Here is a 21,068-nt window from a genome sequence, read left to right on the forward strand (position 1 = left end):
GAAAAAAAAAAAAAAAAAAACAATGATTTGAAACTTCTGTTATTAGTAGATGCTGTATCCTCTTTCTTATCTAGCAATGAAATATAAGCTGTTTGCTGTTTTGCTTATAATATTGATAATCGTTATCAACGTAAATGAAGTTTCTAGCTAAAATCCATTCCCTATCTAAAGATTTGATTCAGTGTCAAAGTGCAGTTGTTAAAAATCTGTCAAAGATTTGGTTGGCTTAAATAGAATTCCACATAAAGCAGTATCATACAGAACCCAAGGATGTATGACATGACTGCTGATCATGGCAGACACTTTTTAAGAGTGAAAATATATGTAGAGATTTTCATTCGTTATATTTTCATCTAAATACTTAATCATTGCGTAGAAAAGAATTGAAAACACTAGTGAATGGAATATTGCCTCTGAAAGGTATTTCGCGTATTTCGCACTATTGAAAACGACTATTGTATATAAATATAAATATCTCTATGTGACAAAAATAATTATATTCATGCTGCTATAATATAAAGGAATGGCAAAAACAAAGTTTTGTGTCACAGCTTTTGCTTTATGAAGTTGTGTGTCAAGAAATGTAAAATTGTATTAATTCAAATTGTATTCAACTGATATACCTTGAAACTAAAAATAATTAGACTAAAGTTTTAACATGTTGTTGAAATATTACTCGAGAGGATCTTTTTTGATCCAATGATGAAGCAAGTGACTCTTATCCTAGCATCCTAGCATAATGAATTCTCTGTTCCTAAGGCAATGAGTAAGGAAGAATGAGACTCGATACTTATATACTTCTGGGTACATTAATCTAAACGCTATAAAATACAATTGGATGAAGATTTTGAGAAACAAAGATATCAGGATTCAGAATAAAACTTGGCAATAAAGTATTATGTTATTCATTTAGCTGGTCCAGCCAGCATTGTAAATATATAAATATATGTTTATACATAGAATAGCTCTCCCTTTGTATGTATATTTATTCCAGCCAAGTTATTTCTGCTTTACATATGTAAGATCTTTGGTTTTGCCAAGGTATTACTCTGTACATAAGAAAACTCGTTCAGATGGTATGTTAACCATGAGTAAAATCGCTCGAACAGCCTAATCATTTCATAGTTCAAGGAACAGTTCAATACAATAATTTGCAACATCATTTTGTGAAAATGAATATAATTTGACTTGTATGATACACATTAAGATACTAATCCTTCAGATCGAAGTCAATCAATTTATGAGTTCTGTATGACCTTCTAACTAAAAATATCTCTCGCATTAGTATTAAGATTATGCTCCTATAAAAAAAAAGAAAAAAAAAAAAAAAAAAAAAACCATGTAACATTGTTATCTTGACCTTTCAAGAATAACTATGGCCAAATTGTGCCATTTCGTTTCTAATGTAATTATGATTTTATCATGCCTTCTTTCAATATCCTATACCATACAACTAGATATATTATGTGACTCTGATGTGGTACGTGTGTTATTTGTGATAAAGCCCCGTAACGTGGTGTATCACAGAACAATTGTAGTAGTTATCATTTAACATATAATATTTATATATCATAATAATCTTAAAAGATAGATAAATGTTGACGAACTATGATGGATGCATGAACAGTGATGTGAGAATGCAAGCGCTATAGTGATGTAGCGACAGATGACAACGGGTGGTAGGTGGTAGTGGACGAGTGTTTAAAGAAGGGAAGAAAGAGCTACCGTAACATCATCTCAAGATGTGAAAAGATGAATAACGGAGCTCAATAATGGGGATGAACAAAAGTGCTGTACTTGAAATCAATGGATCATATTGGCGAGGGCATTCTGACGTGCACGTTTTGCTTCCTCTTCACTGATCCTCTGCTCAATTAAATATTGAGCAGTGCCGATTGCATTAGGATAACCCGTGATAGTCACTATGCGGTTCCTGGTACCAGGAGCGAACATGCCCTTCTTAGAGATTTGTATATTGGCGCCACTTAGGTGCTGAATCTCAATGAGGGCACGACCACCGGGTCCCAGAATAGCTCCCACTATAACCTCTGCAATTTCTATGTCTACTTTCTTGGTCTCCTTGTTGTTGGCGTCTACCTGTGTAGGACTCTTACTTACAAGTGATAACTGGTTAGTGCCAAGGCCAAACGAATTGTTGTTTAGATGAATAGCACTGGCAGCTGTGTTGTTTTGTCTGAATGGATCAAAGGGCTCGTATCTGTCAAGTGTATTACGTGGTGTAGGAGACGTAGATCCAAGAGCAGGAACTGTTCCAATTGGCCCAAATACGCCGCCATTATTATTCGAACCATTTGCAGTTGTAGTGCTATCCATAGGATTTCCAAGGTAACTCATACTAGAAGTCATTCCAATTCCCATTCCGAGGAGATTATATTTAGTAAGTGTCGCGATAGCAGACAAAATTTCGCTAGCTGCGGGTTCCGAAAAACCAGCTGTTCGTAAATTTAATTTTATATGTTCCAACAACTGCGTTGTCACTGGTGCTGTATCCGCTGTAATTGCAGCTCCTAAATTCAAGTTCAAGCTTAGCCCAGCACCATTCAAGAGACTCACTGAGAACAAAAGTAAGTCACGATTTAATACGTAACCACGATGCGTTAATTCTGGAGATTTTATACATTTTTTAAATTATTCGAAATCTTACCTGTATTAATACCAGCTGTGGAAGTATATGTGGGAGTATTCGTAGGTGTTTGAGCATAAGGACTGCCTGTGGGATTGTAATTAGCTACAGGGCCACTGACATCTGCATAGCTAACATTTGGACATGTACCACTATGTGGATCATCTGCCACTTTTGCTAATATCATCATTAATGCATTACGATTATTTTCTTTCTCTCCAATTACTGTTATACACCTTTCTTGCAAGGATACATCTTTTGCCTTTTGACTTATTTGAACATACGAGCCACATTCTTCTTTTATTTGCTTAATATAATTTCCAGCTTTACCTATTATCATTCCTGCAGTGCTGTTAGGTACCAAAATTTTTACCTAAAATATTAGATTAATCATTGAATCCAAATGAAGCATTTATGTTCTTTCTGATTATAACCAACATACATAGAAGAACATTTCTTATTACACACTTCTAATTAACATAGTATCACTTAATAAGTGGGTCATTGCTAACAAGAATAAGTCATAGCTTATTATTTACGTTTCTTGGGTATTGAATGAAATTTGTATCATTGCATTGTTATTCTGATATGCAAAGTGTACATAAAAAATATATCTAGATCTATATATAAAAGAAAATTTGTACCTGTTTGTCCCTTTCTACAGTGGTTTTTCTTGATTCAAAGTCAACAGTTGTCTTCAATGTGAGATCTGGTTTCTCACGAATTTTATCCATAATAAAATCCATAACTGGCATTATGGCTTCCAAGCTACCCGTAATTAAACATACTCTCTCTGTTGTTCCTATAGATCACGCACAATTATATATTGGCAGCATTGTACCTCTATTTCTTAGCAATAAATGTTTCCAATATACCTGGATAGTAATCATGAGATTTGGACATTTTGACCCTAGCCCCTGTATCTTTTTGTAATTGGGCAATTGTTTCTCCTCCTTTTCCAATAATTGCTCCTGCAGCCACGCCAGGGACCAATACTTTGAGGTAATATGTTCCATCTCCCCCTACAAAATATAACACAAAGCAATTATTGCATTATTCGATTGAAATATGACATTTGTAAACAATTTATGAATTAATACATAACAGAATACACAAGATCATGGAGTGCTACAATTTTTGAAATATTTACACAATTCAGCAAGAAATTGTGTTTATTACATCAACATAAACAACCAGAGTAAAATATGAGAACTATATGACTTTAATAAAATATATATAGACATCAAAAACATTACAGATCTTGGAATGAAGATCAAAGTAATTCTCAATACATTCTCAAATTAATATTTTCACAAGTTCGATAAAAAAAAAGAAAAAAAAAAACACGTATAATATTACTATTGGACATGAATATAACAGGTAGATCTCGCATGACTTTATAATGCTTTCTATCAAGTAATACGTTACTCCGACATCCGTGGTAAAACTTGTGACTTCTGATTGGTTTCTAAATCGGTGGAACGCGAAATCATGCGTACTCACGGACACGCGAGCGCAGAGCGACCGATACCAACGAACACGCAGTGCGAGCCACGAAAAACTGTCGCGTAATCGGTGAACGAAGGATAAGGAAGTGTAATGCAGAATGACACAAAGTTTCGATGCGTTGAAGGCAAACAGCTGTTTGACAGATGGAAGCCCTGTGCGCTCACTCGCTTCGCATCGACCTTGACCCGCAACCTCGGCAGCGAAACGGTGTGCCTGACAACTCACCGATACGCCACATCCTAGTAACTGCCACTCAACGGGTAGCAGTACGTTCCTTAGTACGCCGCTTTCGCGACAACAGTGGCACTGCACTACGAGAATGCGGCAGAGAAAAGTACACAATATGCGTACGAATGGAACGAGGTGTAGAGCCACTTCCAATGTTCTTGCCGCGAAGCTAGCGGTTGCACGTTCGATGAAACGGGCGCGACAGGGACGAAGTTGCAGAGTCACGGAGCGTGATCGACAGCCACCGCAGCAGCGATTCTCCATTAACGACGTTCACAGGCACAGCCGCCCACGCAAGAACAATGACGACGATGACAGCCACAACAGCGACGACGACGACGACGACGACGACGACGATGATGGGGAAACCAAGCAGGAAAATAAGGACAATGTTGACGATTACAGAGATGGGAAAGGGTGGGGGGGGAGGACGACAACGAAGACGAAAACGACGATGACAATGCTGACGTTGACGATAATAAAATGAACGTCAACGTAGGAACAACGTTACAGGTGTCGCGTATGAGTCCGCGTCTATGATATAAGACAGGGTATAGCGAAGAAATTGAGAAAATAGGAAGACGAGAGGCGGAATAGAGTAGGAGACGTGGCACGAGAGGATGCGCGAACCGCTGTGCGGTGCACCGTGTTCGCGTTCTCGCCTCCGTGTACACGTTCGCCAGGCTTCGAAGTGGGAAACGAAAGGGAACGGCCGAGCGAGCGATCGCTGTGTCAACAGCAGCACCAGCGACAAGATTGTCAAAGGTGTGCAAGAGAGTAAAAAACATTAAGCAAGAGATAGAGAGCAAAGGGAAGAGAGAGAGAGCGAGAGAGAAAGAAAAAGGGGAGAGGGAGAGAGGAGGAGAAGAGAGAAAATCATTGTGAGTGTTCTTTATCGTTCGTATATGTATAGGAACATCGGTGAAGGTGCGTAGGGAAACTTACGCGACAGTCGAGAAAAATGATTGACAACGCGCAATTAAAATACCTGTTCCGTAATGAGACCTCTTCGTCGCGCCATTTTCCGCGTCACAATCGAGCGGCCGCTTCCTGGAGTCTGCAATCTCCGAGGAGGGACACGTCTCCATTCCTGAGTCGGCAGCCATCTTGTCTTTTCGGTCGGGCACGCCAAGAGAAACGAAGAGAGAGAGATAAAGTTAGACAGAGATGTACTTTGACACAGAGACGATAGTCGCGACCGGTGGCAAGTGTCGTTGAAAGCAAGCGAAGGGAGACGCACCACACACGGACCGGACGAACGAATGAACGTACGCACGACCACGATAGGTTTAAGCGGAAGGGAGATGACGGACATATAGACACACGTATAGACGAACGAACAAACGACGAAAGCCCTCGCGGGGTACCGCGTCTCACTGGCGACTGCTCGCGGCTGCCTTGCCAACCAGCTGGTTGATACTCGATGGTGTGCCTCGGCCCTCGCGTTCCTCTCTCGCCCACTCTGTCTTTGTTACTCCGCTCTCAGCTCTGATCGCCAGTACGCCTCTCTCTTTCTCACCAGCCCTCGCGGGCTCCGTTCTGCAGGAACGTACTATTCAATCTACATCAGGGGCGTCTTATTTTGGGCCCTTATGCATTCACGCGTACATTTTCCAATTTTCAACGCAATATTCGAATTCGCCTAATACTTATTCGTTCTTTCGCATTTCGTGCATTCACCTTATCGATTCGAAAGCATATTTTTCCTAACTTACTTCAGTTTTCCTACTGACAATGATAACTTAGTATTATATTACATAATTTATTGCATTTCTTTGTCGACTTTATAAGCTCATCTGACCGATTTAATATTTCGTAATAAACGATTTAATGGTTTCTAATATGCGTTGCGATTGATCTATCACGAATCAGAGTTAGATCAACGAATCGCTATCGATTGATTTTACTGCTAACCGTCATACAGTTACACTTGCGACTTACTGTGGCATGTTGCATTTATTGTACGTATCTTTAAGCGATGCGAACGTTTTGCAAAAAAATACTAATTTGAATTTCATATTTTATAATTTTGCTGGATATTATTCCTATTAAGAGAAAACTGTTATAAAAATATTTTCCTGTCAAGGACGTTAATCTTGTTATCGTTGGTGCGCACTGCAGTATGACATCATAGTTCATGTACAAGTGAATAAGATGCATTTGATTTCCTAGCGATGATTTTCGAAGTATCACCGTAATCACTTATCATGATGATTTTGAGATTATTTTTTATTAACGATTATAAATACGTTTATACTATCGTATTCTATGGTGATTCGTGTTACTATATCGGCATTAATTATTCAAATGGTGACTAATTACCAAAAATTATATCAAAGTTTCGTTGATGCGTCATTGTATACCTTAGAACCTAACTTTCTGTTTATCAAGGGTTTACTAACTTTAAGTTACGGAAATAACTGAATCCGTTATCTTCAGTCCGTCGAAAGGGAAACAGCCATTTTTCTTTGAAAGTGAAATCATAGGACATATCACGTACACGCGTACATAACGTACATGCATGTCTTCTTTACGAATATTTTTATCCATGCATATAGTCGAAGTCATGAAGAAAGAGGTATTTTTAAGAGCCTTATCTGAGGAAAGAACGCAGATAGTGTGCGCTATTGGTTTGTAATGAATCACGTGCTTAAAAATGTGATTCTTTTTGCTTTACATCTCATACGAATCGGTCCGAGGAAATAATCTGGAAAAAGTATTATAAATATTATACTATAAAGTAACCTTACTCTGTTCAACATAATATCGTTAATAATAATTTTATAGAAAATTATGACACTTTCTTCACATAGATCGAAACGTGCAAGATTGACAACGTTATTATCAATGTGTACGATCGAAGTAACGTCCATTACAGCACAATAGATTTTTCGTAATGAGTAGAAACAATGCAGTCATCGTTGAAACTCGTGGGTATTGTTTTCTAATACCGATTACGCGCACATGTAACTGAAACGATATCGTTGCACACTGCAAATCGTATTTACAACGATTCACCTATAAAAATTCATTTTCCAAAAATACACATTTTTTTTTTAAACTATGACGATTCACTATCATAAAGAGTAAAGTTCGAAGTTGCAGTAATATCAGGCGATACGTAATTGTGTAGATAAAAATTTATTTCGCATTACAAATAGTGGTACAAATCCATGAGTGGATGATGCTATATAGACAGAAGCTTTCAGTCACAGTCGCGTGTCGCAATGCTGTTACTAGTTGTGAATGCAGCTCATCGTCGGAACGACAAGAGCGACAATTCGTGAATCGTACGATTCTTCCTTCCAAAATGTCGCCTTTAAGCCACGAGGTGGCTCCTGAGTGCTCGAACCTTCGCTTTATAATCCGAACTACGTTGAGACACGTGCGCACACGACATTTCGGGATCCTCGTTTCACCTGTGCGAACAAATTTATCTATCTTGTGACACTTCCTGTTATGCTCCTCGTATTTGTTCGAACTAAAGGCGCGAACACATCGGTTGACGCTCGCGTGCTCTCACAGCCGTTTTCCCGATCCGATTATGTAGGTGCATGTAACACGTATGCTGTCATGAATTTTTCGAACGATGTGACTCGCAGCGTTACTCGATATATAATTACCGTACGACCTCGCTCGATTGTATTTTTCTCTCATACCAGCTATGATACGTTTTGCTACCGATTCCTCTCGTTTTGAATTTCTACACGAGATTTTATGTTTGAATAATTGCGCCGTTTATATCGTGAAAATTTAATTATTCGTTCCAATACAATTATCCGTATCGTTGATCGTTAGAATATGATAAAAAAAATTTTTTTTTAACATCGATTATAAAATTAATAAAAAATGTGACCTTTTGAAATTTACCAGGTTAAGTAACAATCTTGGAATTTTTTCTCCTATTGCGTCACATGACCAGTGCTTGGGTGAGGTAGCATCTCTAAATAAACATATATATAACTATCGCTAACCGGTTTATCGTGCGATGTGATTTCTAATTGTGATACTTAAGTGATTTTTTAGTGTTACTTAACTGCTAAAGGAATAAGTTCCTTTAATGTATTGTCCTTGTCCCACAGCAGCTCGAGTGAACGAGCTAGATCCCTGCACTCTTTTAGACTTCGGGTTAGCAGGCTGTCCATCTATACTTAAGCGTGAGCGCACATTGTGTTGCACGCACGATGCATACATTTAAATGCTTATCCAAGGCCATTGCTTACCGACACATTGACATACTGCTGTTAATACATTACTTATAAAATCGCTTGTGTTTCTTATAAAGTTTCTTATCTCCAGTATCTACAGGATGCGATTTCTATGCAGTTTGAAACATTTAAGTACACAAAGCATATTTATGTTAGCACAACTTCTGTTAACAAAAGATGCAACAAAATTAGTCCTAGATTAAGATATTCTCTATATGCGAGTAGTATAAATAATTCAACAAATATATTAGTTTTCGTGCATCGAATATTATGCAAGCGGAACAGTACGATTCCTTGCTACGTTGACCTCATTTCTCGGTTGACCTTAATATCATACAAGGTACTTCAAGTCGATCTATAGAGTACCTTTGGTCTATCAAGTTTTTTTGGAAATTTTAATATATATAAATACAGTGTACTTCCAGCTATTATTCTGTTCTTTTATATTAAAAATAATAATTTGGGCATGAAATATGTTTTTATTTTGATAACAATTACATATTTGATTATTTTGTATTCTACCGCTTAAAAATGAATGCCTAGACTGCATGCTACCGCGCAGTCAACTTTGTAATTTATCGTGAAAAATATTCAAAGATTTAACAATAACAATAACAAATTTATCTCACTTTATTTGGATTTTCTATTAATATTCAAATACTTCTATTAATATTGAAATTTTTTATAAGCCTTTTTCACAGTTTACATAGACAGTGGTTTGACTAATAAAGTTGTTTAAGGAAAACATAACCTCATTCTAAGTCTCGGATAATGTATTTATTCCCTTTGAATAATGACTTAATTGCGTAACATGATTTGATATCTTGATAATTATATATCTTGCGATAAAGATGTTGAAGTGCTTTGTAAGCTTATATCGCTATTGTATATATGTACTTCATAATGGATGACAGTGCTGTTGAAATACAGGTGAAGATTTTATTCTTTGCGAAAGCTAGAGAATTAACAGGAAAAAGTGAACATTTTATTATTGTTCCACGGAAATTATCATATACTGACTTATTAGATAAAATAATAAATTCTTTTAAGTTAGAGAGTATTCGTGACACCTTAATCTTGGCAGTGAACGAAGAATTTGTTCCTTCAGACGCAACATTAGTATTTTCAGAAAAAGACGAAATTGCTGTTATTCCGCCACTTAGTGGAGGTTTGTCTTGTCTCGAATATAAATGTGTTAATCGTCTTATATGTAATATATGAATTAATATTATAGTGTCAAAAAATATGGTATTTTTAAGAAACATAATATTTTTAGGTTAGAATGGATACTGTAAAGGATATTGTAAAGTTACAACAAGAAGAATTAAATATTGGATACATAAATGACTTAGTCACAGCTCCTAATTGTGGAGCCATATCGAACTTTATCGGCATTACTCGTGATAATTTTGATAATAAGAAGGTAACCATTTATTTAAACTTCAATTATAAGTCTAAAGATGTAGTTCATATATATGTATTTTAGGTTTTAAAATTGGAGTATGAAGCATATGAACCAATGGCAATAAAAGAAATGAATAATATATGTTCAAAAATTCGTGCACAATGGAATGTTCATCATATAGCTATATATCATCGTTTAGGAGAAGTACCAGTATCCAAAGCAAGTGTAGTAATTGCTATTTCTGCTCCTCATAGAGAAGAATCATTAAAAGCTGTTGAATATGCTATTAATGCACTTAAAGCATCGGTTCCAATTTGGAAAAAAGAAATATATGATACACTAGAATCTCAGTGGAAAGAAAATAAGGAGTGTGCCTGGTTTAATAGTAAATAGTATTTTCAAATTATTTAAAAAGAAAGTTCTGTAAAATTACATAATTTTACAAAATTTTAAGTGCATTTATTTGTTAATTAATATATAAAATTTTAACTAAAAGTTAGTATACATTAAGTAATATAGTATAAAATTGTTAAAAGTTTAAAAACAGATTTTATATTAAATATATTAAAATGTTAATAAATTGTTGATTATAATTTTGTAATTTTACAATCATTAACCCATTTTGTAATTATTTCTTTTTGTTCATTCAATTAATTATATAATATTCTTTTACATGTCAAAATATTGATTCAATGAATGCTGTTTTATGTAGTTCATGATACAATTGATTTGCAAGAATCAGAAAATATTTTAGTAACAAATGAGACAGTAGAAACTATAGTAGAATATGAAGATATGGAAACAGGAAATGAAGAAGAAGTAGAAGAAGAAGAAGAAGAAGAAGAGGAAGAAGAAGAAGAAGAGGAAGAAGAAGAAGAAGAAGAATGTAAAGTAGTAATTGATCCAAATCTTGTTCAAATTCGAGCAACATCGGATGAGTTAAATCATAGAATATCATCTTTCATTGAAAGAAAACGTCAACAAGTAAACATCGTGAATGTACAAGAATTTTGTTGTCACAGGTTGGTTGGTGAAGTAGTTATAAAAAGTTAATAATTATGTTTCATGATACTTTTAATTTAATATTATTATATTATAGAGATCAAAATGATGAAAATGAAGATTCATGTGCAAGAGTAGATGCCATTCTTATTAGGAGAAAAGATTCTAAAAGCCATGTTAAAGGTAAATGAAAATAGCTGTATTTATACGAATGAATCATAGAATATTTAAATATAATTTTTTTAGTACATAGAGTATTGAATGCATGGGGACCTCAAACAGTTGATCAACACACTTTGCATAAAGCTACCATGTCAGGATCTGTTCAACCAAATAATAATTATTCGTCTGTATTAGATGAAAGAATTTCTACTACAGAAAGAATTCTTGGAATAAATCGACCTGTTCCAAAAGATGTGTATGAAAGACTAAAAAATATTGAAGATCGGATATTGTATTTAGAAGGCATATCTCCTGAATATAAGGATTTATGGGTAAAATTTAATTAAATGTTATAAAATTTTATAAACGTTTAATTTTACTGTTGCTTCGATTTTAATTGCTTATAGAAAACAGAAGACATAAACAGCCTTAAAGGAACATTTAAACCAGTTAGGAAAAGAGTAAGTTTTATAAGCATCTTTCCAATTACATATATTATAGTCATTTAACACATATATAAATATGTCGAATTATATTCACAAAAATTTATTTATTATGAAAAAATTTCAGACATATTCCATGGCAGAACTTGATTCAAAACTGCATGAATTAGAAGATAAATACGCTAAAAGAGCGAAATAATTATTTATAACAATTATAAAAGACTGACCATGTATTTGTACATAGTGAAATTTTTAAAATAAGCAATACATTTTTATGTACATAAAATTTGTAGTAACTTAATTCTTATCACCATAAAAATAATTAATAGTATTTGATGCATGTTAATAAATCATAAGGTACAAGTACGATTAAATTACCAAAATTTTATTTTCGTCACATAAGGGTACAGGCATGTCGAAAGGCGGGGCTATACTTTCGTCGACACTATGGATACTTTTGTTTGGGTATGTACTTACATTAGTTCGTATTTCGGATGATAGAGGCAGTCTTCGTTGTGCTGCCATACGGTATGGCTGCGGTTTGTCGAAGTTTTCTCTTTATCCCGATATAATTTGAAGTGAATCGTTGATAGTAATGTGTTATTCATTCAGAAGTTCATCGAAAACTAGCCGTCCTTTCGAATGCTGGTGAGTACTGTCATACAATTTTTTTAAATACATATATTTTGTTTGTCGAGCATGCAACCCGCACGTCGTCTGCCAGGGTGACAAGCATCCTTTTTCCTCTCAGCTGAGTTTGTGGACCATTGGTCGGTTTTATATTTTTTGTTTTTGTCTGTTTTTGTTTGTTTTGACGTAACTCTTCCTTCATTTTGTTTTATTACATATCGTTAAGTTAATCAAGGATATTTAATAGAACAAACCGCAATTAAGATAAAGACAAAGCATCCTTAATTTTTAATATATTTTTTGAGCTTTGGCCATCTTGGAGATTTTCGAACTGCAGAATTATTTTTTCACCTTACGATAGTTGATGACGTTTGTTAAAATTTCAAATAACGACACCCGCTTCCTTGCTTTCCCCGTCGGAAGATATCGTTTATTTTTACGCGATCTATTTTTGTCCTGGCACATGGGTTTCTTCTAATAGTTTTCTTAAATGTTACCGAAATAAGGTGATATATTTCTACCAGAAATTCACTGCAGTCGCGATGATAATCACGTAGATATATTACTATGCGTCTATCTGTTTGTAGAACGAATGTAACTTCAAATAATCTTTGAGTCAAAGCGTACAACTATTATAATATTCAAATGAGACGAGTGTGATAAAGTAAAGACGATAAGTCAAACTTGTTTATCAAACGACACTTAGCGTTTCTTTTATACGAAAAGCAAACATAACCGTCTTAGAGCATCGAATTAAACATTAATAGATCGGAAAATTTTTTTTTAGGCAGTAATGTATGGAGTGAAATGAATAGGGTGGTCGGTAACATACGAATTTGCTTGAATCCGTATCGCGCGTGACGTTTTTATTGCGGTGCATTAATAATCGCATCTTTCACTAACGGCGCAGGAAATATGACTATAGAAGTATACACGATACTAAGATTTCTATCTTGATTTACTCGCGTGCAATAGTTAAAAGAGAAAATCGTGTCGGGAGCGTAACCAGAATAGAAAGAACATAATTCGGAAACGTGAAACTCCGTGTTAACGAAGCAGCGTTACCGATGTTTTAGCGTCCGTTTTTCTTTTTATTCAGCAAGAAGTAATCCGCGTAGTCGAGTGTGTTCTATGGCGTTTGTCACATAGAAACCCATCGCGGGAGTGCTGTTACGTCGCAGGCGATTAAAACGACAAACGCGTAGAGTGTTAAATGCCTGACATTGAATTCACAGCAAAGATTCACCGTTGAGAGACAGGCTAATTTGTATTGCAGTTAAGCGATTCTAATTGAAGCGGAACGTCTCGGAACAATCATTTACACAACAAGACTTCATTTCACATGTCACCCGCATATTTCATCGGAAATTATCGCGCAAGGAAATACTTGGTTCAAAAATATTTTATTCTTCATTTAAATTTCTTTATTCGAATTAAACTTATTGTGGATTACTTGTTAGCGGATTCTGTAATTGTTTTAGAATTAAAAAGGAAACAATTCGATTATTTAAGCGATTTGATTTCTTCCATCCGCGAAGGCGGGAGTCCTAGGAAATTTCCGGGCCTTTGACGTATCACTGCAGCTTTCCTGCTGGGTCTCTGCAGTGACAAAAGTAAATGCCCTGAAGCATCTAGGGACCTCGTTTACCTTTACCTTAAATTTGTAAGGAACCGAGCTTTCTTTCGTAGATAAAGACCCCTAGGTATATCGGTCTTTCCATATTCTCATAAATTTCCCAGATGCATACAGAGTATATTCCATGCTGTATAGTACATACACGATAACTAGAGTTTAACGACGGCGACGCACATGTAATTTTCTCGAAAATGATCGTTTATTGGAACAGAACGATGCGGTTTAAATGCATTTTAACGAGTAACATTATGCCGTGCACCTTTTCGTTTATACAGAGAGCAGCTATTGTGCAGGATAACGATGAATATGATTTCTCTCAACCACGACGTGCAAGAACGTACAAGTGGCGTAACGCGTTCCAGCTAGCTGATGTAAACAGAATTTCAATAACGTTCGGTAGAACGGCGGCGGGGTGGGGCGGGGGGGGGGGGATTTCACTGTTAGAACTATACAAATTTCTTCCTGGCCCTCCTAGGTATTCACTTTTGTTTTTTCATTCGTCACGCCGAGTTGATTTACTTTTTCTTCGATTTCCACGCGAACCCGAGTTAGTTCGTAATTAGACATGATTTGGCGAGGATAATGAGAAGAAAGTCACTTCCAAGATTATTATCGCGCAAACACAGGAAAATGCAATAGTTATTTACCAACGCTAATGCTATTAACCTTTTGCAGACGAATGTTGCAATTACATTTATCTATTCGGTTGAAAATATAATTCTTATTATAACCTCTATCTATGTGTGAGAATTCTAATTTTTAATTTGATTAAAATATATTAAAAATAGACGAACACGTAACGATCACGGAACAAAGTAATGAAATCCACTTCTGGAATTTTTTTAAATTTTGGCGCCAAAGCACTCGATCGATACATAACCTTTTATATTCAAAATAAATTTCTGCTTTCCGTGTTGCAATTAGTAGAATTGGCAGATGAGTAGCTCATACGTGTATCGTTTTACCGAAACAAAATATTTCGCTTTATCGAAAGAAAGAATTTAGGAACTATTTAATTTAAGATCGCCTATATCACACACGATACGATCAATTCTGATATGAACGTCTGTTTTCTTGTTTTCGTGTGTCTGGTTATGTACAATCGGTACATGTACTAAGTAATTGAATTGAATAATCGATACGATTGATTTTATGGTTCGAGATACGATAAAACAATTCACGTGGAAGAATATAAAAAGAGAAAAAAATGTACATAGATGCTTATCACGAGCATTTAACAATGGGGTACAATCTAGAACGTTCATTTTATCATGAGAAATGTTGATAGGGCACTGATTTCCAAATTACCTCGTTACCTGTTTGTTATTCAAACTAACTACGTGGGTCGCTGAATCTAAAAAAACAGGTGTTGCTCTCGTGGTATAAAAAGGTATGAGATTTCACTCGGAAAAAAGAGCACAACATTCTCCTCTAACTAAAACGCGTGTCAAATACATTGTAAACTCCAGCAGCAAAACAGTTTTATAAAAAGGGAACACTTTTCTCGACATGTGAAATATTATTTAGTTATATTTTATATTTTAGTGTTATTATTGAAAAAACTTCTCACGGTTCATTATCTTTTCATTTGCTTTTCTCTCAATATTTTTCATTCCTTCTTGAGACTAAGCACATGAAAATCTGAGTCCCTTATTTAGCCCAAAAAATATCCTTTAGGCTGTATCCAAGTCTAGGTCCCTCTTTATCTACGCAACACATATATATACGACACGTATACATACATACACGTACATATATACATACATATATTGACGCACATGCGAGGGAGGATAATGATGGTCGCGCGAAATCGCAATTAATACGCGAACATGGTCGATCAAGCGGAACCACAGAGGGTACAGTTAATTGTCCAGCGTGAGAAGCATAGTTTTACGATGTCCTCCGATCGATGATGCAACGAAGTAAGTACCGTTCGTTACTTCCGGGCTAGTCGATGGCCGAATGGAGAGGAGGCGGCCGGCAAAGGCCGTTTACACGGTTCCCGTTTGCAGGGTACTTTGTTACCCGACGGAGGAGCTATCGGAAATACCTGTTGGCGGTCCCGTGAATGAGTGGGAGGATTATGTCTATATCGTGCGACTTGCCGTGATCACTACGCTCGCGATCAGGATGCACTGCATTTGCATAGATAACCCGTAAGCTCGAAAGCGGCCGCCTGGTTTCTTCGCGATCGTGATTCGGCTGTTCCGCTTGTGATCGATAGTGTGTTACTCGACGTGGTCGTGAGAGGAGGCGATCAAAGGTATCAAGGTAGAAGCATTTTTTCTCCGTTTTCTTGCTGCGTGAGTGGGATAATTGATTTATCGCAGAGGTAATGTTTCTTGAGAAATAACCAGTAATCGATATCTGTTTCTTTCAATGTAGATATTGCGTGGTGAGCAGGAATCTGAAATTGAATTATTGAATGAATGTTTCATAACTTCATTTTTCTTTTCTTTTTTTAATATAATACGATAATATAGAAATAAGTGTGTAATTAATATAATGACGATATGCAGGAAATAGGAATTACAGTCGTTACTCATCTATTAGTTATCCAGACGCTTTCAGAGAAGTGTCTAAGCCTTTGATTGCCCCTATTTATACCCAGGTATAGGAAATCGATGATTCATATAATGGCCGTTCGAAATTACAAGAGAATCGCGGACGATTAGATTGAAAGTCTTTGCAATGAGCCGTGCCTTCCAATCGTGGATCGTCGGCATTTTTGCAGGAACATATCGTGCCGGAAATGATTGTCAATTCGATCCTTGCAAATCGTGGAACGATCGTTCCAGCCGGTTGGTCGCTTTTAAAGAACCTGATCCGATTGATTTGTCCGTAGAGCGCTGATTTAATAGCGCAACGCGATGTTCAGTGATTTGATTAATGTTGCTTCCCGCAAGCACCTGTAGCCTGACCAAGCGATGCCCACAGTTAATCTATCGTCGCTTACCATTTTGGATGTAATTACATCCACTCAGTGAAGATTTCATTTCAAAGAATTATTACCGACTAATGAATAGTCGACAGTTTTTACTAGAATTCAACACTGTTACGTAATTTAATAAAATTCTTTTTTCATTCTTACAGTATGTCTGCTTTATTTGGAAACGAGACATCTAGAAAAACGTAGGTAACATAGGACAGTACTTTAGGTAAATGTCGTAGAAGTACAAGGAGAACACGTCATGGTAATATTTACTTGATCTTACCATAACTCTAAAAAGCCCTGTGAATGTTATATTTAAATTTTTAAATAGGAATTTTACCTTGTAAAGAAATTGCAAATTCTTAGTTACTTACAGTTTTACATAAATCGCTACTGAGATATTAAACTCCAAACTTCATGTACTGTTGCTTGTTTGAGAGCCACCAATACAAAGTCAATCAATGGAACATATTTGCAATTTACTTTAGGCAATTCTAACATTAATCTGAAACATTTTCCTTTATCAGAAATATTTTCCGAGATATTTACATATTTCTTGGTAAAATGGATGTACTATATGTAATATCGTAGTGTATTACTCTTTTCAATACAGCAGTAATTTGATGGAAAAAGGTGGCAATCGTAGAATTTCATCACAGTATGCGAACAGGCTTCTCAATTTACGGGTACAGTAGCTTACACGATTTAGCGAGGTCGTAAAATCGGTCAAGCGTCGAAGTTTGCATGCTAGGGCGTCTGGATAAGCAAATTGACAAGATCTTGAAAAGATAAGAGCTGCAGAGCTCGGTCAGGGCTACATCGAGGGTACTTTAGCCTTTCGATTGGGTCCACTCTTTGCTGAACCAGGCAGATAGTATACGGCCCTGAATATTAGTATAATAATCGATACAACTACTTGATGGGATTTCTGGATATAGAACTATATGACGAAAGTTATCGTACTTTTCCATTCTTTGCTTTTTCTTCGATTAAATTGGTATGTACCCTTCCATTCATTAAGACGTCTGGTGGTTCTGCGTGAAACGTGATAATTGGCCTAAATTATCAGAGAAAGAATTATTATATAAGAACTACCTACAGAGATTAGAAAAAAAATGATTAATAATTATCTTTTAGCTGTTATAATCCTAACCTTACCTAAACTTTGCTTCAAAAGTTTCCAAGGTAGTTTGTATAGAAAGCTCCAAGGAATCTAACCGAAATTAAAATTTGATTTCTGAAATCATTTGCAATTATAATTAGGATAAGAAAAATTAATAATACGAATTAATTTTAGAATAATTATAAAATTAATAGTATGAACCGAGGAAAATAATAAATGTGAATAAAAAAAAAAATTAAATATTTACGATAATTTGTAAAATTATTTTTATAATATATTATATGTACCATAACTTCTTTGCAGTTCAAAATTTGAAAGAAAATTTTTAGAAGTTTCAATAACTTTTTAATAATTTTCAAATTACCTCAATTTTGCATATATTTTAGTATTTGTAGACGGGATTATATATTTTTGTCAAACTGTCATGGCGCACTGCAGAGCTAGCAGGCGATATACCAAAAAGACACGATTTGAAAATCCTTGGAATATAAATACGAAATTATTCATTACACGTCAGATATAGCATAAGAAGATGACACAAGTCTCTCCCCGTGGAGGAAAAGCTGAACTTCTCGTGTTCATTCTTGACTCGTGCTTTCAACAACCGAGTCCTCCCCCTCGGTGTTACCGCGTCATTACCGAGTAGAGCACGGCTTGCACCTCCTCGCAACTTAATTGTGCGCTCGTTGCTTGCTAATTGCGCCATTCGTCCAACGTTTAAACACGCGTTACCCATTTTCCTTCGGGAGCGTAAATTTTTGGGTCATGCCTTTATCGATCCGAAAGTTGAAAGTGCGCCACGCTCGACCTACACTTCCTCTCTTATTTACTTTATCCCGAAAGGTGCGACGGGATCTTGGACGATCCGAATTTATTGGAGCGCGAGGACCTTCGAATGAAAAAGACCGTTGAATTAACGGAGCACGTATTATACGAGGATTTTCTGTATCGTGTGTAGAAAAGACAAAGTATCGTAAACACTGAACGTGGTAAATAACATCGAAGATGCAGCGAATATATCAGCGACGAAAATTATGTGGAAAGAGAAGCAGTATGAAACTAATCGCATTACGATGATCTGTGGCGACATCTGTTAACGTCGAGCAAATTAACATGGGTGGGGGAACGCTGAATTTCGGCAGTCGTGTATCGATACTCGTACGAATAGGACGGTGTTCATAACTATTCGGATTATAGTTTCGATATATTTCGTATTATCTAACCTAAAAGAAATATTTCGTCGTTTCTTTTATCGTTTTACAAAGACAAAAGCAGTTGATATCGGTTTTTACTTTAAACGAGGTAGAGGATGATACTTCTAGAATTAAACTTTTATATCCTTTTCACTTTCTGGATCTTCTTTTCCGTGCAAAACGAGGCGAAGAATTCCTCGCGTTTCGGCTTACGTAAAGACGTTTTTTACAACAGATCGCGGTTCGTTAACGAGATTTCGATGCGTGCGCGGTTGCGTGAGTAGCCGGAGAAATAGCAAAGAAAGTCGTACGCATTTCAACGAACGAAACCACTTCCTGATTCCCGCTTTGTACGTGAACAATACGCATGCCAATCGAATGTTGCCACGTGCATGCCGGAAATCGAAAACCAAACCAATCGATATGTCTCTCTTCTTTCTGTTCCTAACACGAGGGAAGTACTGCGGACTAAGACTAGCCGCAGTTTACTTGGTTAGCCAATCGTTACATACTCTCCGCCGTAATCAAACGTGTTTGATGATGGAACGCGCGCGTATTGTACGAAACGATACCAGAGTCACGTGATCTGACAAATTTTATAAAAATTACATACCGATATTTTTTTATATATTTTCTTACTCTTTTTTTCCTTTTCTTTTTATTTTTCAGGTACTGAAATTGAGAATCGTGTAATTTCACTTTATATCATTCTGTGGGATATGAAAGCGGAAATATCAAAGAACTTTCTCGATTTGCTCGCATCCCAGGGATAACGACATATTCAAGGCTCGTATATAATGGCGGGATATTTGAACGGTCATTTTTTTCAGTTGAATTAATTTCAGAAAATATCTCAGCTGATCGCTGTTAATAAACGGAAGTCTACATTTATGCTCGTTACTGCTAACATATTGCTACCTTCAGGGTTTTGCGTGCTTCATGACTCGCGTCGTGAAAACGCGCCGGAACATCCGCAAATTACCTCTAAAATATTATTGTGGAACACTCGTCCGATAAACCGTGACTATTAGCGGGTGTGCTAGCTGGCTCTATGCAAATGATTATAGAACAGGAAGCAGCGGGTCGACGAACCAAGATCGCCGACATTTTAGCGGAACTTGTTATACCGTTTGCGTAATGAAAATCGATCGGCGCGCCGCGGCAGTCGATCGCGTGTCCCGCGGATTCGGCTAGAGTTTGATTTTAATTACCCGTCGAAAATTGCGACTAACAACTCCCATTAACCGGACTTCTTCTAGCGTTAACGAATCACTTAATTGAATAAGTCCAGTTGTTCGGATACTCGCGAACGAATGTGGATTTTTTCTTCATCGTGTCGATAGGCTCTTGGGAATCGTTCCACGAGTCGTCAATTATATAGGGTGTCTAATAGCACAAGCATGCGAACGGTGACTTTACGTGTAAAAATAAGTCGAATAGGAAGAATAAAATTTTTTCGTTTGACGCGCCGTTCTCGAGAAAAATTTGTAGGTTAGAATTATCGGAGTACGCGCGCTTTTGTTTAAATTTTGGCACTATGAATTTCACTGTAGACTATATTTACCTAATTTATAATAGAATGATGAAATGATATATAAAATTATTGTTCTTTAAGATTTCATAGTAAAATTTGTACAGTTAAAGTTTAATTAAACTCGCGCGCGCGGTCTGAATTTCAAACTCCATTTTCTCACAAACGAAGGCTCAAACGAAAAAATTTTATTCTTTCTTTTCGACTCGTTTTTTGATGCAGAATCAACCCCTGCTCATTTGTACCACCAGTTATTCACCGGACTATATATATATATTCACGATGCACTTTTTTCCAGACGAAACGTCGCATGGAATAAACGCTCTTTTCTTTGTCTCTCTTTTTCTCCGCGTCTCTTTTTTATTTTCCGTGGATCTTCGAAATCGACCTGGATTTTTACCAGTCTACTTACACGCGTTATA

The 21,068-nt window shown here is 36.2% G+C and overlaps 3 protein-coding genes and 2 long non-coding RNA genes across 11 annotated transcripts in view; 2 read left to right on the top strand and 3 right to left on the bottom strand.

Moving 5' to 3' along the window:
• pasilla (RNA-binding protein Nova-1-like protein passilla) overlaps positions 1 to 5,870 on the bottom strand; it is a 14,183-nt gene extending 8,313 nt beyond the window's left edge. For 2 of the 5 annotated variants that reach the window (XM_017902066.1, XM_017902067.1), the window contains exons 1-5: positions 5,370 to 5,870; positions 3,520 to 3,666; positions 3,289 to 3,446; positions 2,666 to 3,017; positions 2,119 to 2,573 (exon numbers count right to left, since the gene is read on the bottom strand). In XM_017902066.1, the coding sequence (XP_017757555.1) occupies positions 2,119 to 2,573; positions 2,666 to 3,017; positions 3,289 to 3,446; positions 3,520 to 3,666; positions 5,370 to 5,487 (1,230 nt within the window). In that variant the 5' untranslated portion in view covers positions 5,488 to 5,870. Of the gene's footprint in view, positions 1 to 1,377; positions 2,574 to 2,665; positions 3,018 to 3,288; positions 3,447 to 3,519; positions 3,667 to 4,378; positions 4,460 to 5,369 lie in introns of those variants that run through there. The other 3 variants (XM_017902068.1, XM_017902064.1, XM_017902065.1) reach the window with 3 other exon arrangements.
• Positions 5,871 to 7,503: 1,633 nt separating this feature from the next.
• Positions 7,504 to 8,532, bottom strand: LOC108548915 (uncharacterized). Of its 2 annotated transcripts, none has more exons than XR_001890287.1 (3): positions 8,419 to 8,532; positions 8,252 to 8,324; positions 7,504 to 7,800 (listed from the first exon to the last, which is right to left on the bottom strand). It is a non-coding gene; the product is annotated as an uncharacterized LOC108548915 (long non-coding RNA). The 2 variants fall into 2 exon arrangements; XR_001890286.1 differs by having other exon boundaries at positions 8,238 to 8,324.
• Positions 8,533 to 9,400: 868 nt separating this feature from the next.
• On the top strand, positions 9,401 to 11,822 carry Mocs2B (Molybdenum cofactor synthesis 2B). The gene is made up of 9 exons (XM_017902028.1): positions 9,401 to 9,519; positions 9,644 to 9,757; positions 9,866 to 10,012; positions 10,076 to 10,379; positions 10,749 to 11,016; positions 11,094 to 11,179; positions 11,243 to 11,490; positions 11,566 to 11,619; positions 11,729 to 11,822. The coding sequence occupies exons 3-9, from the start codon at positions 9,872 to 9,874 to the stop codon at positions 11,798 to 11,800; spliced, it is 1,173 nt and encodes a 390-aa protein (XP_017757517.1). The 5' UTR covers positions 9,401 to 9,519; positions 9,644 to 9,757; positions 9,866 to 9,871; the 3' UTR covers positions 11,801 to 11,822.
• A 284-nt stretch (positions 11,823 to 12,106) lies between these two features.
• The window catches only part of TTLL5 (Tubulin tyrosine ligase-like 5), a 32,345-nt gene continuing 23,383 nt past the window's right edge, over positions 12,107 to 21,068 (top strand). For both annotated transcript variants that reach the window (XM_017902081.1, XM_017902083.1), the window contains exon 1: positions 12,107 to 12,249. The gene's annotated coding sequence lies outside the window, so the exon portion shown is untranslated. The remainder of the gene's footprint in view (positions 12,250 to 21,068) is intronic.
• On the bottom strand, positions 17,440 to 18,032 carry LOC108548939 (uncharacterized). Its single transcript, XR_001890297.1, has 3 exons — positions 17,958 to 18,032; positions 17,763 to 17,856; positions 17,440 to 17,683 (listed from the first exon to the last, which is right to left on the bottom strand). It is a non-coding gene; the product is annotated as an uncharacterized LOC108548939 (long non-coding RNA).

This window comes from Eufriesea mexicana, unplaced genomic scaffold (assembly GCF_001483705.2).
Source record: "Eufriesea mexicana isolate 0111107269 unplaced genomic scaffold, ASM148370v2 scaffold1653, whole genome shotgun sequence".
In the NCBI taxonomy this organism is placed as follows: domain Eukaryota; kingdom Metazoa; phylum Arthropoda; class Insecta; order Hymenoptera; family Apidae; genus Eufriesea; species Eufriesea mexicana.